Below are 20,204 nucleotides of genomic sequence, written 5' to 3'. Positions count from 1 at the left end.
GGATGCCCTATAGATGTTCGACTGGAAGTCTCTCTCGATATACATTAAAGCAAGGAGGAAAAACCTACAAGGACTGATTGCCCAAAGGGATAGGAGGCTTCTGTGCCTCAAGTTGTAGTTTTTGTGGAGTCATTGATGGTGTTCTAGATTCCCTCTATTTGGTAGTTTGAAGAGGGACTGTTTGTGGATGGTACGGGGCAATTGTTTGGGTTTATGATTCTTCTGTTGAATGGTGAGAGGAAACAACTTGGTAATATGAGGTTTCTTGTTTTCAATTGATGTGGTTGAGGTTAGTTAACTTTTAGAAGGTTTTTTTCTTGCTTTTTTTCTCTATTGCGGCTAGGCTATTAGTCAACCTTTTGTTGACTAATAACAGAATTTATTGGGTGAGTTTTTTGATCAATAAGTCAACCTTTTATTAATTAATATTAAGGAAGATACAACACATTAAATACAGTCGGATTGTGAGAGATAAAACCTCTTATCTCTCCCCCTACAATCAGATCCCTTACAGTTGTGCCCAGAAAAGTGAACCTCTCTCCCCCCTTATTTATCTAAGGCATCTGCTACAGAATTAGCAGATCTCTTAACCTACCCAACCACTATTTCCATATCTCTGGTCAGCCACTTGATCTTCTTCCTTTCATTGTTGAAAAACCACAGTTTTGACTCCACATCTTGTAACCAGCTAATCACCAGTTTGGAGTCTCCTTCCACAAATAGCTTTTGAATGTTCATTTGCTTTGCCTTTTGAATGCCTTCCACTACTGCTAACACTTCTTCTCTCAGGGAGTCTCCTTTTCCAACTGGCCCCAAGAACATAGCGATGAAAGTGCCCTCCTCATCTCTAAAAATACCCCCAATTCCTGATGGTCCAGGATTCCCCAAGCTGCTACCATCAAAGTTAAGCTTGATAAAACCTCTGTTTGGAGGTGACCAAGTGTGATTGATAATTGTCTTATGGGGCTGTAGAATCTGCTACTTCCTTCCAACTTCTCATTAGATCATTTGTTGACACATGAAGAAGGCTGTCAAGGATTTCAGCTAATGCATCACTTTAACTTTGATTGTTTCAAAGATATCACTTTTGTTCATTTCTTTATCTGTGAAGATTCTTGCATTTCTTTCTTCCCAAACAGTTCAAAGAACAGCAGCTCTAATGCAGTTCCACATTAACCTCCCTCTCTTTGTTGGCCATCCAAAGGTAGTTGTGTCAAATAGGCTTTGAATATCCGCTGGAGGATTCCACCTGCATCCAAAAAGTGAAAAGCACCAATCCCAAATAGAAGTAATGAAGGAACAAGAGATAAAAAGGTGGAGGCAACTCTCACCATCAGCCTTACACAATACACACCAACGAGGGGATACACACCAATTTGGCCGCTTTCTTTGGAGTAGGTCAAGAGGATTGATCTTTCCATGAGCCACTTCCCAACAAAAGGCAGCAACCCTAGGTGGAACAGCTTTGCACCACACCTCTTTTACTGGAATAGGAGGCAGACCACTATAGGATGGTTGTAGTAGAGTTTTAAAGAAGGAGGCACATGAGAAGGACCCCGATGGGGTACAAGTCCAAATTCGACTACCAGGTCTTGAAGGTTCAATGAAAACTCCTTCCAATAACTTTAAGAGGCTAAGAAGACATTGAAATTGTGTCTCGAATACCCCTCCGGGAACCCAAGCCCCAATTAACCTCATCGAGTGAAGGTGGAGATGGGACAAGGAACAAAGAAATTGGCTCATTTTTAAAGTTTGAGAGGGCAAAGAGAGAGGGAAATTGGTCTTTTAAAGGAGAGTCTACTAGCTAGATATGTTCCCAAAATTTAACATTGTTACCATTACAAAGGTTGTATCTGATGGAAGGAAGGAAGAGAGGCAAGATTGCACTAATGGCTTTCCAAGGTGAGGATCGGTTTGCTCTAGGTAACACACCAACATCCCATCCATTATCCAAGAGCCCATGAATACTTACTATCACCTTTGTCCACAATTTGTCCCTATCTTGAGGCAGTCTCCAGAGCCACTTTCCTAACAATGCTATATTCCTTTTTTGTACATTCCCTAATCCCAAGCCTCCTACATTCTTATCCCTGCACACTATTTCCCATTTATTCTATGGTCTCTCTTTTCCTCCTCTGGCTCCCACAAGAAATCCCTCATTGTCACCTCCAATTTCTTGCTCACAATCACTAGAGTTTTGAAGATTGACAAATGGTAGACATGTAAGTTAGCTAGTGTTTATTTAATCAAAGTTATTCTGCCACCTAGAGACAAATATCCTTTCTTCCAACTAGCCAACTTCCTAGAGAATTTTTCTAGCACTGGATTCCAAAAACCCACTTCTTTTGGATTTGCTCCAAGAGGTAACCCCAAATAGGTCAGGGTCTAGGACATGACACTGGAGCCTAGAATGCTTGCACACTCTACCATTTCCCCATCATGCATGTTTATTCCAGCTAGGCAGCTTTTTCAAAATTTATCCATAAGTTTGACAATTTTTCAAACAGCTGCACTGAGAGTTTCAAATTCCTTATCCAACCCAAGTTCTCTCCTTCGCAAAAGAGAATAGTATCATCTGCAAATTGCAGATGGGTAATTGGTATCTCTTCTCTTCCCACTCTCCAGCCTCACTAGCCCTCTCAAGTATGCCTTCAATAGGATTCTGCTCAGAACATCCACTATCATTGTGAAGAGGAAAGGGGAGAGAGGATCTCCTTGTCTTAGTCCTCATTCAGCTAGAAAGCAATCTACAGCTGTGCCATTTACTAATACTAAATATTGGCAAGTTCTTTAGCACCCTCAAATCCAATTGCACCATCTCTCTCCAAATTCATGATGTCTTATGATCTCAATCAGGAAAGTCTAATCAACTAAATCATAATCTTTCTCTAAGTCCAGCTTGCAAAGTATGGCTTTCTTCCCGGATCTCCTCATATCCTCAACACACTCATTAGCAATTAGAATTTGATCCGTGATTTGCCTCTTTTGAACAAAGGCCCCTTGGTTGGAAGTCACCAAAGAGGGGAGAACTTCCTGAATCCTTAAAGATAAGACTTTTGTTAGGATTTTATACAAACTATTCACCAGGCTGATGGGTCTAAAATCTTTGGGATGGTTAGCTCCCACTTTTTTAGGGGTCAAGGCAATGAAAGTTGATTTCAACCTTGGATTTATTATGCCCCTTTCAAAGAATTCCCTAAAAACCTCTAGTAAATCTTCTTTGAGAACATCCGAAAATCTTGATAGAATGCCATAGTAAACCCATCTGGCCTTGGAGCTTTAGCTTTGTCCATGGAAAACATTGCTATCCTAATCTCCTCCTCCTCAAAAGATCTTTCCAACCACACTTTCTTCTCAACTGATACGATTGACCAGTCCAAACCCTCAATCCACAAAGTTGCATCTAAAGGCCTCTTGTAAATTGATTTGAAATGATCCACAAAAGCCTGTGTTATCTCACGCTGATATGTAATAACTTCATCTCCCATCTCCGGTTTGGAAATGAAGTTTTTCCTTCTCTTAGCATTGGCCATTGCATGGAAGAACTTTGTATTTCTATCACCCTCTTGATGCCATTTTACCCTTGATTATTTATTGTGTGAATTTTGTTTTGGAGGGTATTGGCCTTTGGGTGTGGATTGCTGAAATAGCATACCAGCTCTACTTCTTGAGCTATGGCAGGCTTTGGAAGTGAAAGTAAAACAAGTGTGATGGTGCAACCAAATTTTATGACTGTCCAAATGACTTTGGTCAAACTCAATGGTACAAAGTACATACCATGGGCAAAATCAATTGAAGTAAATTTGACAACTAGGTGTAAACTGAAATATATTAAACAAAATAAGCCAGATTCTGGGGCTGCAGGGTATAATGATTGGATACAAGAGAATGCACAGATTATGACATGTCTCTGGAGCAAGGTTCTAAATATCGACACGGGTCGATACGCCGGTAGGGCGTATCAGCCTATGTCGGTGCCTTTTTTTTATGTTTCACTTATTTTTTTTTTTGAAATTAGTTCAGAGGGGCCGGTTTAAGGCCCGACTACCCTCTAAACTAGTGGCTGACCCGATACAACCCCTATAGGGGCGTATTGGGAAGCCATCGACACAATATGTATCGGCCGATACGGGCCGATACATGTCGATACTTTGAACCTTGCTTTGGAATTGTATGAAACCTCATATTAGTATGAACTTAATGTTCATTGACAATACTAAAGGAATTTGGGAACATGCCACGCAACTCTATTCTGGACAGGATAATATGACTAGAATTTATCAATTATACCAAGAATATTTTCAATTACAAGGTGATAGGAATGTGGAGGAATATTATGCTGGTTTAGAGTTTACACAATGAGCTGGATTCATATTAGCCTCTTTCAAATAATCTGAAGGTGCAACAACAATAAAGAGATCAACTGGATGTGGCTAGATTTCTCTTTGGCTTGAGGTCTGAATTTTAACCAATGCATGCCCAAATTTTAGGCAGTAGTGATATAGCCACGTTATCGGAAGTTTTCTCTAGAGTCAGAATTGTAATTAGCCCACATATAGATAATTCCCCAGTACTTGAGAAGTCTACCCTAGCCGTAACTAGAGGTGGTAATCCTAGAGGTGGTGATCATGGAGTGAGAGGAGGTCGCGTTGGTGGTAGAGATGGGAGCATTAGAGGTCATGGTGTTGGTGTTGGTGGTCGTGGCATAGTTAGAGAGTGTAGTTATTGTGGATGGGAAGGACATATGGTGAATTTCTATTATGATTTGCATGGCCCCCCATTTACTTGAGCTAACCATGTTGCAATAGGAGAGGATGGTGGTACTACAGGTGATGACTCACTGTTTTAGGTACTGCGATGGAGAAGGAAAGGGTTTCTATTACCTGAGAAAAGTATGAAAAGCTTCATCTATCTTCTTCTTCCCTTGGCACTGCAACTCTTGCAAAGTCAAGTACAACATGCCTTGTTTCCTCTTCTAAGCCATGGATTATTGACTCTAGGGCCTCAGATCACATGATTGTGTCTTCAAACTTGTATGTATCTTTATCTCCTCCCTTTACCTCTCAGTTTGTTACACTAGCTGATGGTACTGCATCTATTGTTTTTGGTACCGGTAATGTGGCTCTACATTTTAATTTGATTTTTCCTTCTGTGTTATATGTTTCTGAATTTCTTTTTAGTCTTATGTTTGTTAGTAAGTTGACAAAATCTTTGAATTGCTCCATTTCATTCTTCCCTTCTTATTGTGTTTTTTCAGGATTTTGAGACGATGAAGAAGATTGGTGGTAGACATGAAGATGGAGGATTATATATCTAGATGGTGGTGGTTCTTTTGCTCCAAGGGAATTTAATAGAGTCGGTTTTTTTTTTTTTTTTTTTTAACTTGTTCATTTAGATGTCTGGGGTCCTTGTCCAGTTGAGTCTTATAATGGTTTTAAGTATTTTGTCTCCTTTGTAGATGATTTCTCAAGGATGACTTGGATTTATTTAATGAAATCTCATACAAGAGTGTTTGATATCTTTCTCTCTTTTTATGTTGAAGAATCAATTTGGTGTTTCCATTAAATATTTTCGTTCTGGTAATGCAAAAGAATATATACAATGCCTGTTTTATACATTCTTTGAATCTCATGGCATTATACACCAATCTTCTTGCTCCTTTACTCTACAACAAAATGGAGCGGCCGAATGGAAGAATAGGCATTTGCTTGATATTTGCTTGGGAACTTTTAATTCAAATATCAGTCCCTAAGAAATATTGGAGTGATGCTATTTCTTACTTCTTGCTTCCTCATTAACCGTATGCCTTCATTAGTTTAATGTGGTGGCACTCCTTTCTCTCTTGTCTTTCCTTCTCAATTCTCCTTTTCCTTTGCCTCTATATGTCTTTGGTTTCCTTCTCTTTGTCGTTCCTTTGTTCTTCTAGATTCGCCCTGTTTTGAGAATGCTCTTTTTTTTTTCTTTAGCCGAGTTATGTTCTACTGGTAGTTTATCCCCTCCTCCCCTTCCTCTTCTTGTAGAGGAGGTGCTTGTACTAGCTTCTATTGTTGAGGAGCCCATTTGACCACCAGTTCATAGAGTGTACACTCATGACCCTCGTGGAATAATATATTACTCTACTCCAGCTTCGCCTTAGCCATTATTGACTCCACCGTCAACGGATCCTTTAGACCTTGACTTTCCCGTTGCTCTTCGCAAATGTAAACGTGCTTGGATTGGCCCATTTCTCGTTATGTTTTCTTTGCACATTTATCTCCATCATATCAGAATTTTGTTTCTCTTTTTTTGTCTGTGTCTGTTCCCAGGTTCATGATGCTCTCCTCTCTCCAGAATGGAAGAAGGCAATGGATGATGAATTTCATGCTCTTCGGTCTAATCACACTCGGGACCTTACTCCTCTTCCTCATGGAAAGAAAGCAGTTGGTTGTTAGTGGGTTTATACAATTGAACATCGAACAGATGGTAGTGTGGAGAGGTATAAAGCACGCTTGGTGGCAAAAGGGTATACACAAACTAATGAAGTTGATTATACTAGTAGAAAACCTTATGTGCTGATTTCGGCCAAGCTTCTTGTGTAAGGAAGAGTAGAAAGTTGGGGATTTCAGCAAGAGACAAAGGAAAGGGAAGAAAAGAGAAGAAGGTCGACTAGGATAGATTGACTTAACCCTAGCCGCCAACCCCTCATTCTATTTATAATTAACTTAAGTATGAGATATTACAAAGATGCCCTAAGTAGGGCGGCAACTCAACCTAAGTAATTACAACTCTTTAAAAAATAAAGACTAATGGGCCCAAGGCCCAACAACATCTTAATTTAAAAGGAAATAAACTAAACACAAGTCGGCCCACTCAACACTCCCCCTCAAGTTGGGAGTAGATGTCATACATCCCCAACTTGCGTAGATCATGCTCCAGCTTATTCTTTGCAACGCCTTTTGTGACGACATCAGCAAGCTGCAGATCAGAAGAAATGTATGGAAGACAAACTTCTCCAGAAGTTACCCTTTCTCTGATAAAATGTCTATCTACTTCAATGTGCTTAGTTCGGTCATGCTGGACTGGATTATGAGCAATATTAATTGCTGCCTGGTTATCGCAGTATAGCATCATAGGTTCTTCTGCCTGAACACCGATTTCTTCTAATAGAGAACGGATCTAGAGAAGTTCTGAAACTCCATGTGCCATGGCCCTATATTCGGCTTCTGTACTTGATCTTGCCACAACTGTTTGTTTTTTACTCTTCCATGAGACTAGGTTGCCCCCAACTAGGGTGCACACTCCTGAAGTTGATCTTCTGTCATCGAGGCATCCTGCCCAATCCGCATCTGTATAGGTCTCTAGCTTGAGCTGTCCATGATCAGTAAACAATATGCCTCTGCCTGGATGTCCCTTCAGATAAGCAAGGATCCTGTCAACTGCCTTCCAGTGCTGGTCTCGTGGAGCATTCATGTATTGGCTCACTACACTTACTGCATAGGAGATGTCCGGTCTTGTCATGCACAAGTATAGTAGCCGACCCACAAGTTTTTGGTACCTCCCTAGGTCCTTTACTGGTTCACCTTCTGATGCACTGATTCTGTGGTTCTGATCAATGGGGGTGCTAGCTGCCTTTGTTCCAAGTTTCCCTGTTTCTTGGAGAAGGTCCAAGACATGCTTCCTTTGAGAGAGAAAAATTCCATGTTTCGATCTTGCAACTTCAATGCCTAAGAAGTATCTCAGTTCTCCAAGGTCCTTAGTCTCAAATTCCTTATGCAGGTTCCTCTTCAGACTATCAATCTCACTCAGATCATTCCCAGTGACAACAATATCATCCACATAAACAATTAGGATTGACACCAAGGATCCCCTGCGCTTCACAAACAAGGTGTGATCAGATTGAGTTTGAGTGTAGCCAAAAACAATCAGGGCCTTTCTGAATCTGTCGAACCATGCTCTAGGGGATTGTTTCAAGCCATATAGTGACTTCTTCAGCTTGCATACCTTTCCCTCTTTAGCATTATCATAAAAACCAACTGGAAGATCCATATACACCTCTTCTTGCAAATCCCCATTTAGGAAAGCATTCTTCACATCCAGTTGAAACAAGGGCCAAGAGTATGAGGCAGCAAGAGAAAGGAGTATCCGAACAGAGGTCATCTTTGCAACTGGTGCAAAAGTCTCTAGATAATCAATGCCATAGGTCTGTGTGTATCCTTTTGCAACAAGTCTTGCCTTGTACCTCTCTATGCTTCCGTCTGCCTTATACTTTACTGTGTAAACCCATCTGCATCCAACTGTCTCCTTGCCTTCTAGTAGGTCCACTATCTCCCATGTCTGATTCTTAATCAAAGCCTCCATCTCTTCTTGCATAGCTGCCTTCCACTCAAGTTTGGAGAGAACCTCACTAACACCCTTGGGTATAGACACGGAATCAAGAGAAGAGAGAAAAGCACGGTAGGAAGGAGAAAGTCCACTGTAGGATAAGTATTGTGATATGCAATGAGCAGTGCGCTTCCTCTTCCCTTTTCTAAGAGCAATAGGGAGATCAAGGTTATTTGTAACAGTGTTAGTGGGACCAATGGGAACTGAAATAGTAGAGGGATCAAGAGGAATACCTGGATCAGCCGAATCTGGAGTCTCCAAGGGATCGACAGGAAGTGGTGTGAGTTCTGCTGTAGTGGAATCAACCTCCTTATGAAGTCTCTGCCGTGAGTAATACTGTGAGACGGAACGCAAAGGGGGGGCAAGGTAGGTGACATCGAATGGTTGTCAAGCATAGTAGTAGGCACAGGAACTGGAACTGGGAGACTGCTGACTTACTTCCCCAAAACACTCCTCCTGAGAAGGATTCCTTGAGAAGAAGTATGTAGATTCGAAAAAAGTGATGTCCATAGTAACAAACCGGTTCCCAGAGACTGGATCATAGTAGCGGTACCCTTTCTGATTCTCTGCATATCCAAGGAAGACACATTTCTTTGCCTTGGGATCAAGCTTCGAACGGTAAGGACCAAGAATATGTGCAAAGCAGACACACCCAAACACCCTTAGAGGAATATGAAACATCTCCCCCTGAGGAAAAAGAAGGCTGAATGGAGTGCTGAATCCAAGTATACGAGAAGGCATCCTGTTAATCAGATATACTGCCGTGAGAACAACATCACCCCCAAAACGAACCGGAACTGTCGCTGTGATCATCATGCTTCTTGCCGTCTCAACAATGTGTCTGTTCTTTCTCTCTGCAACACCATTCTGCTGTGGACTGTAGGAACAACTACTCTGATGGACAACACCATACTCCAACAGATATGAGGCAAGATGTCTCTCAAAATATTCCCTAGCATTGTCAGATCTGAACATCTTGATTCTAGTTCCAAACTGTGTTAATACCATCTGATGGAATTGTCTCACCAAGGATGGTACCTCATCACGTGATTTCATCAAGTAAATCCAGGAATATCGAGAGAAATCATCCACAAACAGGAGAAAATAGCGATAGCCGCCCATAGAGGGAACATGATAAGGGCCCCACACATCCGAATGAATAACATCAAAAAGAGAAGAACATCTTTTATTACTCAGTTTAAAAGAGTGTCTACAATGCTTTCCAAGTTCACAACCTTCACACTTCAACCTTGACAGACTCACAGACTCAAACAGTTTTGGAAACAAAGAACTTAAAGAAGAAAAAGACAAATGGCCCAGACGATTATGCCAAAGTATAATCTGATGCACAAGTTTTGACTCACTGCCCTTGCAAACATGATGACTTTGGTGAATTGGAAGAGAAACCCTAGACCAGCTATAGGGCAAACAGATCCACCAAGAAAATCCAAAAACTGGGCTTACCTAAAAGCTTCGATCAGCCTCTTAAATCTCCATGTAGTCGGCCGATCTAGGGCTGCATGAACGAATCTCTTCAAGAACCTTCAACCCGCTCTGATACCAAGTAGAAAACCTTACGTGCTGATTTCGGCCAAGCTTCTTGTGAAAGGAAGAGTAGAAAGTTGGGGATTTCAGCAAGAGACAAAGGAAAGGGAAGAAAAGAGAAGAAGGTCGACTAGGATAGATTGACTTAACCCTAGCCGCCAGCCCCTCATTCTATTTATAATTAACTTAAGTATGAGATATTACAAAGATGCCCTAAGTAGGGCGGCAACTCAACCTAAGTAATTACAACTCTTTAAAAAATAAAGACTAATGGGCCCAAGGCCCAACAACATCTTAATTTAAAAGGAAATAAACTAAACACAAGTCGGCCCACTCAACAATACTGATACTTTTTCATTGGTAGCTAAAATGGGTTCTGTCCATGTGATTATTTTCCTGGCTGCTCACTTTGATCAGATGTTGTTTTAATTGGATGTAATAAATGCTTTCCTTGATGAAGAACTCAAAGAGGAAGTGTATATGGAGCAACCTCTTGGATATGTTGCTCAGGGGTAGGAAGGAAGATTAAAGAAAGCATTTTATAGGTTGAAACAATTTTTGAGGGTCTGGTTTGGGAGATTTAGTAGTGTGGTGCAGCAGTTTGGGATGAAACAATGTAGTGTTGATGACTCTGTGTTTGGTATAGAGATGTGGTTCAATCCAATAAACTTGAAAATACTCATATTTCAGCAAGAAAAGAAGAGAAGATAAACAAGAACAACAAGAAAAAGGAAGAAGATGGAGGAGAAGGGAAAAGGAGAAAGAAGTTCGATGTCCTCTCTGTTTACTCTCTAATCTTTTATTGATCTCACTTAATTAGAGATAACTACTGTTCTGCCCTTAAGTGGGCGGCCAACTCATAAACTCACTTAAAAGAAATACAAAAGATTAACAGGCCCATAAGGATGAGGCCCATTATCAAACAAACACATGTAAGAAACAATAATAACAAAAATAAAGCACTAGGACCCATTTGGCCTAGTCTCTCTAGTCTCTACGTAGAGATACTACCTGTGGAAAGATTGTATTGGCAGTCTATGCTGATGACATTATTATTATAGGGAGTGATGAACATGGCATTGAAGAGCTTAAACAGTTTTTACAAAACTAGTTCCAGACTAAGGAGTTGGGGCACTTGAAATATGTTTTAGGCATAGAAATAGCAAGGTTGAAGTAGGGAATCTCTCTCTCACAAAGAATGTATGTGATTGACTTGTTGGAAGAAACTGGCCTATTAGGAGCAAAATTAGTGAATACTCTTGTAGATTTGAATGTGAAGATGTCTGATAGTGAGGGGAAGCCTCTAGTTGATCCTGTTATCTTGGACAATACGGGAGATTAGTAGAGAAACTAATTTATCGAACCATCACAAAGCCAGACATTTCCTTTAGTGTTGGACTAGAGCCAATTTATGCAGAATCCAAGATCGACCCATTGGGAATGTATTATTTAAGTACTCTACTACTTGAAGGATGCTCTAGGTCAAGGGTTGTTGTATAAGAAGGGAGGGGAACTTTCCTTGGAGGGATATACAAATGTTGATTGGGTAGGACCGATTATAGATAGGGAATCAACAACTAGTTATTGCACATTCTTGGTAGGGAACTTGATTACTTCGAAGAGTAAGAAGCCGAGTGTGGTAGCTAGAAGTAGTGTTGAGGCCGAGTATAGAGCTATGACCCACACTACTTGTGAGTTGGTGTGGCTAAAACAGTTATTACAAGAAATAAGAGTCTCGGTTACAACTCTCATTTAGTTGTTTGGTGACAACTGGAAGGGCAAATCCAGTGTATCATGAGAGGATTAAACACATAGAGGTAGATTGTCACTTCGTAAGGGCAAATGTTGTTAGTGGAGAAATCATTACCCCATATGTGAAGTTTGAAGATCAACTAGCCGACCTCTTCACCAAAGGCTTAAATCGTGCACAGATGAAAGTCATAATTTATGTTTCTCATTGTTTCTTTCTTAGTTCACTTAATCAAGGGTAATAATGTGATTTCAAATATTCATTAACATAAATAAAGTGGGCGGCAGTTGAGACTCTAGGTTCAAACTCTTCTATCTTTAGCCCTATTTTCTTCCCAATTAGGGGTGCAAGTTGGGTGGGTTGGGCCGGGTTTATGGTCAACCCAGGCCCGACCCTAAAACTTAGGCTTAAGTCTCAGGCCCGAACCGAGCCTGATTTTTCCAACCCAAGCCTAGCTTGCATTGTAATTTGATGCACTTAGGTTGGGCTCGAGCCCGGGCCAGGCTTGGGTTGGTCAATGAATCCACTCTAAAATTATACATATATAAATGTATTTATGCATATATATATATTTATGTATGTATGAAAGATATGTTACAAATGTTATATATACAAATATGTATGTATATATATGTAAATATGTATGCAACATTTACATATATATACATATGTATGTATAAATGTATATAGTTGGGCTAGGCTCGAGCCAGGTTCGGGCTACCTAAGGACTAGGCTTGACCCAGCCCAAAAATAAAAAGGCCCGACTTCTTGGGCCCGAGCACCAAAAATCCAAGCCCAGCCTGTGTAAAATTCCGGGCTGGGCCCGCTCAAGTTGCACTCCTATTCCCAATCTTCTTTTCTTTCTTCTCTTCTATTTCTCTTTGTCCTGGGATTCTCCTAGGATTTTTCTCCATTTATTTTGTGCTTTTTACAGGTTTGATCACATACTCCATATGATTGAGTGTAACCTTTGGCAACTAGTCAAGCTTTGTACCATTCCACACTATCATCAAGATGGTGTTTCACAATATAAATCCACATGCAACCTACAAGCTACTTCCCAGGAGTCCAAGTAACAAGATCCCATGTTTGATTAGATTCCAAAGAAACAAACTCATCATCCATCACCTTCTTCTAGTTAGGAGAAACAAGAGTTTCTTGGAGAGAATGGGGATAGAAACAAAAGGCAATAGAGACACAAATCTCTTATAGGTAGGAGATAGATGTGCAAATGAAACATAATGAGATATAGGGTGATTAGTACAAGCATGCTTGCCTTTGAAGTGCAATGAAAAGATGAAGGTCAGATGGACTAGTCAATGGTGGCAAAGTAGGTGCTAGAGTGGAATAAACAATTCCTCAAGGTCCTCTGATACACACTCTTAGAAGGTGGTTCTACTTCTCTTGCATCATTATGACTACATATTGGAATAACAACATCCATTGAGGCAACAAGGAGAAGTAAAGAAGATGTACGAGAGGACTTGGTACTAGAACAAAACGCACAATCCCAAAACATGTCACATCATGGAGTACAAATGACTTATAGAGCTGAGGATGATAGCACTTGTAACTTTTATTAGTACGGGAGTATCTCAGGAAAATACACTTTAAGGCTTTGGGATCAAGCTTATCCATTTCGGGTCCTAACTAGTGAACAAAATAGACACAACCAAACACATTAGGGGAAAGTGACAAGGGTGGAGTAGACAGAAACAAAAAGGAGAAGGGAGAAACTCCACCAAGAAGTGATGAGGGCATACGATTAGTTAAGAAACAAGAGAACTGCATAACTCTAGTAGATTTTAGGAATAGACATTTGAAACAACAAAGCAAAAGCCATTTCCAATAAATGTCTACTCTTCTGTTCAGCCACACCGTTTTGTTGTAGTGTGTGAACAAGAAGATTCATGAATAATGCCATGAGAATCAAGGAATGACCGTAGATGACTTTCAAAGTATTCTTTTGCATTGTTTGAGTGAAACACTTTAATATAAACACTAAATTGATTTTGAATTTCAGCATGTAAAGGACAAGAAATATGAGGCAAATTCAGAACAAGTTTTCATTAAATAAATCCATGTCATCCTTGAATAATCATCAAAAAATACTTGAACCCGTTATATGACTCGACTCTACTAGGACTCCAAACATCAAAATGTACCAACTCAAATGAACTAGATGCTCTTGCATCATCTCTAGAACAAAGGACACATGATAATGCTTATTATAATGACACAACTCACACTGTAATTGAGAAATGGACCGTAGTGATGAGACAACTTCTTGAGCACTGGAAGTGAAGGATGACCTAGCCAACAATGCCATTGAAATGGAGATTGGGAAGAATGTAGTGCCTTTTTGTGCCACCACCATCCAGATGGTACAATCCTCCAACTTCATGCCTGCGATCAATCGTCCTCCCCATCTTGAGGTCCTGAAACATACAATGAGAAGGAAAAAAGGAAACAAAACAATTCAATGCCTTGGTTAATTTACTAACAAACATGAGATGAAGGGGAATTTAGGAACATAAAGAATAAAGGGTAATGGTAAATTAGAATCAAGAGTCAAATTACCAGTACTAGAAACTAAGTAGTACCATCGGCCGAAGTAACATATTGTGATGTGGAAGAGGGGGGAAGGAAAGAAGACACATTTGGAGACCCAGTCATATGGTTTGAGGCTCTAGAGTCAATAGTCTATGTGGATGGTTTGGACTGAGAAACTAGTCACGTAATACCTGATCTGGCAAGGGTCGCTGTACCATTGGAAGTAGATGATAGATGAAGTTTCTCATACTCCTCCCATGTTATAGAATTCCTTCCTGAGGTGACAAGTGCCCCCCCACTTAAAGTGTTGGAGGAGGGAAAATAACTCTTTCCCCTAGGGTGGCATGTGTCCCCCTCACTTAATTAAATGGGCTCTACTACAGGCCCATTAAATGCTTATTGCATTACAAATAAGGCCCAATTAACTTAGGGCCTGCTGTTCACTAAACTGGACTGCAGGCCCCTTTTTTTCCTAAATCATTTCAGCCCATCCGTAGGACTGACTGGGCTTAAAAAGCTAGTTTTGAAAGAAAGCCCATTTTTCTTTTTTTCTTTTTTTTTTTTTAAGCTGTAAGTGGGAGTAGCTTAAAAACATATTCCCAGTCCAGCAAAATTTAGGACTTAACAGTTAGCAGCCAAGTAAAACCACCCTCCACCATCTTGAAGTTCAGAGACACAGAGAAGTTACCTACTAATTCCTCAACTGCTTCGACAACATCTTCTTTCCACAAGGTGATTATACCCCTTGAAGCTCCCCAAGAGGGAGTTGAAACCAAACTAATCTCTCTTGAATTCCAAACACTTCTAGCCCATCTTCTGTCCAGCCCTTCTAATTTGGTCTCTTGTAGCATTACAATGTCCAGCCTTTCTCTTCTAAGCATCTCCTTTATTAATCTTCTCTTCCTTGCACTTCCTAAACCCCTCACATTCCAGCTTATGATTTTCATCAGGAAAGAATGGAAAAGATACCCTCCCAAGCACCCCAACCCAAATTTACTTAGGACCATTCCTTCTTTCCCCTTGACCACCGAATTCAATATCACCCTCAATATCTGAGATTGGTCTCTCCACCTTTGATATTTTCATTTTTTTTCCTACTTTTATCTATCCCAACACTCCTCAGACACTCTCTATTTTCCTTCTTCTGTTCAAATTTTGTAGGGGTGACCTCCATTTGCTCTTCTTTCTGTTTATATTCCTCCAAGAGAGCACAAATCTGCTCCTAGATTCTCTCTAACTCTTCTTCCTGCATCCTTTTCAAGAAAATCTCCCCCTCTTCTTCTCCACAACCCTTAACCGTGGTCCCATTTTCCCCTTCCTTGACTATTCCTTCTGGTTGAGAAGCCAAAGTACCTGTTTCAGGCATAGGACCCTTGTTAGTACCAGAAAACAAAACAACAGACGTACCTGAATCAAGGGGAACTGGAAGAGTGGGAATAGGAGCAAAAGTTGCTAACAGAGGTGTTGAATATAGGCCTGGTCCCCCTGTCTGATTGATCTTTGGAAGTTGGCTAGGTTCAACCAAGTCTGTGTTAACCAATGCAGCCGAAGCTACCTTTGTAGATTGCCCCCTAATCGGTGACTCTGCGTGGAGCGACAGTAATGAATTTTGGCCCTCTAAACAGATACTCTGAGCAGGCTGCGTTCCAAGGGAGGGTTTGCCTGTTGGATTAGATGTACCCTGTGCAACTTCCTTAAAAATTGTTGAATCTATCAAGACCTTGTGTGAAGTACAAACTGGGGAGGGGGAGGGAACTGCTGCTTGAATCCCTGTCATTGAACCGCAAACATCTTCCTCCAGGAACAACAACAAAGTTTTTAAACTGTCATCCACCAATACCAACATTTTAAACCTTGATCAGGTTGGCATCCTTCTCAAGTTACTCCTAACCCATGTTACCTGGAAATGGCAAGGACATGGCTGGATACAGTATCAGATACGAATTTTACACAAAAAAAAATGAACTATCTATACTACATGATATGGCACACTTGTACAGGTATCCTTGTAGCATAGCTCCTTACTAGCCAAATCTTCATTGATCTCACTGACTCACTCCCTGAAGCCTGTTCATTTCATTGATACATTGTGGATCCTGAGCCTATGTTGGGATTGAAAGTTATGTCTTCTTGAAGTTGAGGTCCTCTTTCCATCCATCTGATTCGCTTTCTTCTAATCTTCACACTCCAGAGACTCTTCTACAATGTGATGTACATCACTAGTTTATCTAGATATCCTTGTCTTTATCCACAATATACATTTAAAATTGGGTTACTGATTCTCCCTTCAGTACTAATAGTAATTTGATCATTGGCTTTACCTGACACAAGGAATGTTGTGTTAACACTATTTTATTGACATTTTAATGATGTTTGTAGTGTATTTTAAAACAGAGAATTGTTAGTAAGCCTCCTTTGTTCTCATTAGTTTTTGTAAATATCTTTGAAATAAGGAGCATGTCTGAATTTGAGATTTGGGTATGTATCCAAGAAAAAACTAGCTTCCTGAATGGTGCCATAGCTTGCTATTTTCATCTCCCACATGAAAAACTAAAAAATTAGAAAAAGAGCATAGAAAAATGGCTCATTTACCTAAAGGCATCTTAGCTTTTTATTTTTATCTCTACGTTGAACCTTATTGGTTGCTAAATGCTTTCTTCAAGATTTTATTGTTATTTTGTTGATATAAATTGCCTCAGTGATGATTATTGCGATGAATATGATCTTAAATGTCCATTGTGATCAATAAGATTTGCTTTCTTTCACACTATGACATCAACTCTTGTTTCTTAAGTTTATTACTCTTTTTTCTTCTTTAATTATGATCTGTTAATTTTATAGTACATATATGTTTCTTATTAGCTAAATGCTCTAATTGGTTTTACAGCTTGAAGATATTGTTTGGGATGAACTTGGTGGAGGTGATGATCATATAGTGCCTCAACCTAGTGATGGACAACTGGATGATTGTGCACCTGAAGCTGATTGCCACAAGAAGCCACGCTTTGAAACAGCAAGTGCCTTAACAAAGAATGCAGATAGCAAGTATATTTCTGAGGATGCTATTCGAGAAAAAAAGAAAGAAAGGTTTCCAATTCTAAAGGATGGAAAGAATCCAATGTTGGAAAGGGGTTCTTGGTCTTGCACACCTGATGGTGTATTTCATGCTTCATGTGACACTGATTCCATTAATGAAGTGACAAGTTTAACTTCCGATGACACCAAGATACTTGGTAACTGCTTCAATAACTGCAACGTAGATTCAATTGACAATGGGCTCTGTGCAGATGATCCAATGCTTGGCAGTAGAAGTTCTGGAATGGATGGCAGCTTGTGCCACTTCCCACTTGGTGATATTTCTCCAGCAGGCAGTGACCTTGAGTTTTTCAGAAATGAAAATGAGGATAAGGAGAATGGTGACCTTTTGTATTATGGGTGGCCTGACATTGGCAATTTTGAGGATGTTGACCAAATGTTTAGGTAATTACAAAGAATTTGTCTTTTGTTCTCCATGCTGAAGTTCTATTTACCAGATTTACACGGTTGCATGCCTACCTGTCCTGTTTTGGCATCTCTTTTGCACCTTGGGATAACGACCTAAATCATTAGAAACAATCTTACCTGGTGGCAAAACCAAATACTTAACTACTTGCCCCTCCTTGCCTTGCCCAATATCAATAAAATGATATATTTCTGACATTGTGAACTTTATGTGCAAAGATAATTAACAACAATGTTTCTTTCTGATGTACAGTGCTTTCATTCATTCTTGCAGAAGCTGTGATTCTACATTTGGGCAAAGGAATCCTGGTAATGGTGATGAAATGCCATGGTTTTCTTCTTCTTCTCATGCCATTGACAGCTCTGGAGATCCTCCAAAGGCAGGCTTCAAATCTTCATATTTAGAATCAAGTGAAGTGAAAAGTATATCAAAACATCATCAACCTGATCCAAAATTTAAGCCTGACACTCCCAGTTCTTTGATTACTGATTCTGATAATCCCAATAATTATGAAACAAGTGTTCAGGCAGTACGTGCTGGGGACCCTGGTACTCTAGATCATTCATCATATATTGATTGGTTGGGTACAAATGCTGAGAATAGGGATGAAAACATGTGCAGGGGACAGGTTACTGAGAAAAAACACATAATGCTACATATCATCACATGGTTCAATATGATTATGCATTTTATTTGTTTCACAAGGTTTACCTTTTCTCTTCATTTGTATTTTTTTTCTCCGAAAAGTGTTTGTGCTAGTGGTCTTTGCTTTATGTTTCAGGGAAATGGGATTAATGGAGCAGAGGACAAAATTTCATCTGTCACTAAAACCAAGAATGCAACTGGCATGATGGTATATCAACAAACTAATACAGGAAAATTGCATAATTTCTATTTCCTCTTTACTTTATTATGAGTCTATAGTTACAGATCTTTATTTACCAATCAATTCATGATGGCATGCACTAAAGAACAAGGACTTACCATTGTAATCCACAGAAGTTTTCATAACAGATATACAGCACTTGTACAGAAATGAAAACCATGCTTCTTTCTATATCACTTTGCTTATGATATATCTATGGTATATTGACAGAAATGCTTGGTCATTGCACCAGCTTTACATCTGTTTTAAAATATGAAGCATCGGTTTTTATATCTTGTCATCTTAACCACTTTGATCCATATCTGATATGGAAGTTATCTGAACGTGATTGTTTTATATTTACTATTTTCATACTTATGTATGATCCTATGGCAGATTACTTTGCAAAGCAAGCATCCAAAGCAGCAAAACCAATTTATGAATGTAAGACCTCCACTATCTGTGCCCTCAGCTACAGAGAATTTTCATTCTCCAGACGGTCTAGAACCAAAGCAAGATATCAAACCTGATTTTTTGAGTTACTTGCATACATCCACTCCTTTTTTGCCCCGTGAGTATGCTCATCCTTTTCATGAATCACATCAAATCCCTGTCTCATAAATGACATCCAGTATTAAATTGTAGAACAGAAGTTTTCCTTCTCTTTCTTCAAAGTTGTCTTCTTATGTATCAGATCATGCCCAGCCTATGGAAGGATCTAGTGATACTTCACCAAAGGCTCCAGCTATTAAATCGGAGGAAAAGATGGATAAACTTCATCTGCAACATCAAGTGGAGGACACATTAGTTAGAGATACTCAGCATGAGGAATCAGTGCAGCAGTCTTCATTTACTGATCAAATTACTTCCCAGAGGTACATGCAATGGATTCAAGATGAAGTTGGAGGTAATAGTGAAGTTGAAGGAGTGAGTACAGAACTTTTACCAGTAGAAGTAGATTCTTCAACTGTACAAGAAAGCTCTTGCATGAGCTCTGCATTGCCAAATGAAGTATCGGTAGATGAAACTAGTTTTCAACAGCTTCAATATGTTATGGGACAGGTACAATAGTTTCTTAGAATTATTCTTAATACAAAATTGTCTTCAGAAAACATTAGGAAAATCATCTAGACATGTTTCTGTGCTTACGCATGTATATGGTCATGCATACATGGAAATTAAAGGAAATGCTAATATACAATGGAAATGAGGGGTGTACTCTTGGGTTTGGAGTTGCTGGAGTGGTAGCTAAAATCTAGGGGAGCGTTAACTCACAATCTGTTGCATATTCAGGTTGGACCCCACAACCGAATGGGTTTCACTAAGGGAAGCTCAGACATTGATTTTATAAATATGGGACTCATCACAAGTTATGGGGCCCAAACTGTTTTATTGGTCCTGTAAGTCCCAAACTAAGTGGCTGTCATATGATAATGGGAGTAGTTGTATTCATGGTGTGAACCTAAGAGAAAGGAATGCACCTAATGAATCTGAATTCTGCTGACTCTTTTATTGTTAATTCAGATTATTAGAAAGGAAAAACAATATTGTTGAATTCACACTTTCCTTGGTGAATATGTTGCAAGTGCAAGGTCAGATTGCATTACTGCTTCAAATTCTTGTTCCAC

At 39.7% G+C, this 20,204-nt stretch overlaps 1 protein-coding gene across 18 annotated transcripts in view; it reads left to right on the top strand.

Moving 5' to 3' along the window:
• LOC104605973 (protein LNK1-like) overlaps positions 1-20,204 on the top strand; it is a 51,563-nt gene that overhangs the window by 6,218 nt on the left and 25,141 nt on the right. For 3 of the 18 annotated variants that reach the window (XM_088891705.1, XM_088891760.1, XM_088891707.1), the window contains 5 exons: positions 17,097-17,689; positions 17,985-18,339; positions 18,493-18,564; positions 18,973-19,147; positions 19,271-19,638. In XM_088891705.1, coding sequence (XP_088747831.1) covers positions 17,097-17,689; positions 17,985-18,339; positions 18,493-18,564; positions 18,973-19,147; positions 19,271-19,638 — 1,563 coding nt within the window. Of the gene's footprint in view, positions 1-5,257; positions 5,324-17,096; positions 17,690-17,963; positions 18,340-18,492; positions 18,565-18,972; positions 19,148-19,270; positions 19,639-20,204 lie in introns of all 18 variants that reach the window. The other 15 variants (XM_010270945.3, XM_088891728.1, XM_088891742.1 and 12 more) reach the window with 12 other exon arrangements.

This window comes from Nelumbo nucifera, chromosome 1 (genome assembly GCF_055504915.1).
Source record: "Nelumbo nucifera cultivar China Antique chromosome 1, China Antique-T2T, whole genome shotgun sequence".
Lineage (NCBI taxonomy): Eukaryota > Viridiplantae > Streptophyta > Magnoliopsida > Proteales > Nelumbonaceae > Nelumbo > Nelumbo nucifera.
The sequence above is the reverse complement of the archived record's forward strand: the minus strand, read 5'-3'. Positions and strand labels throughout refer to the sequence as shown.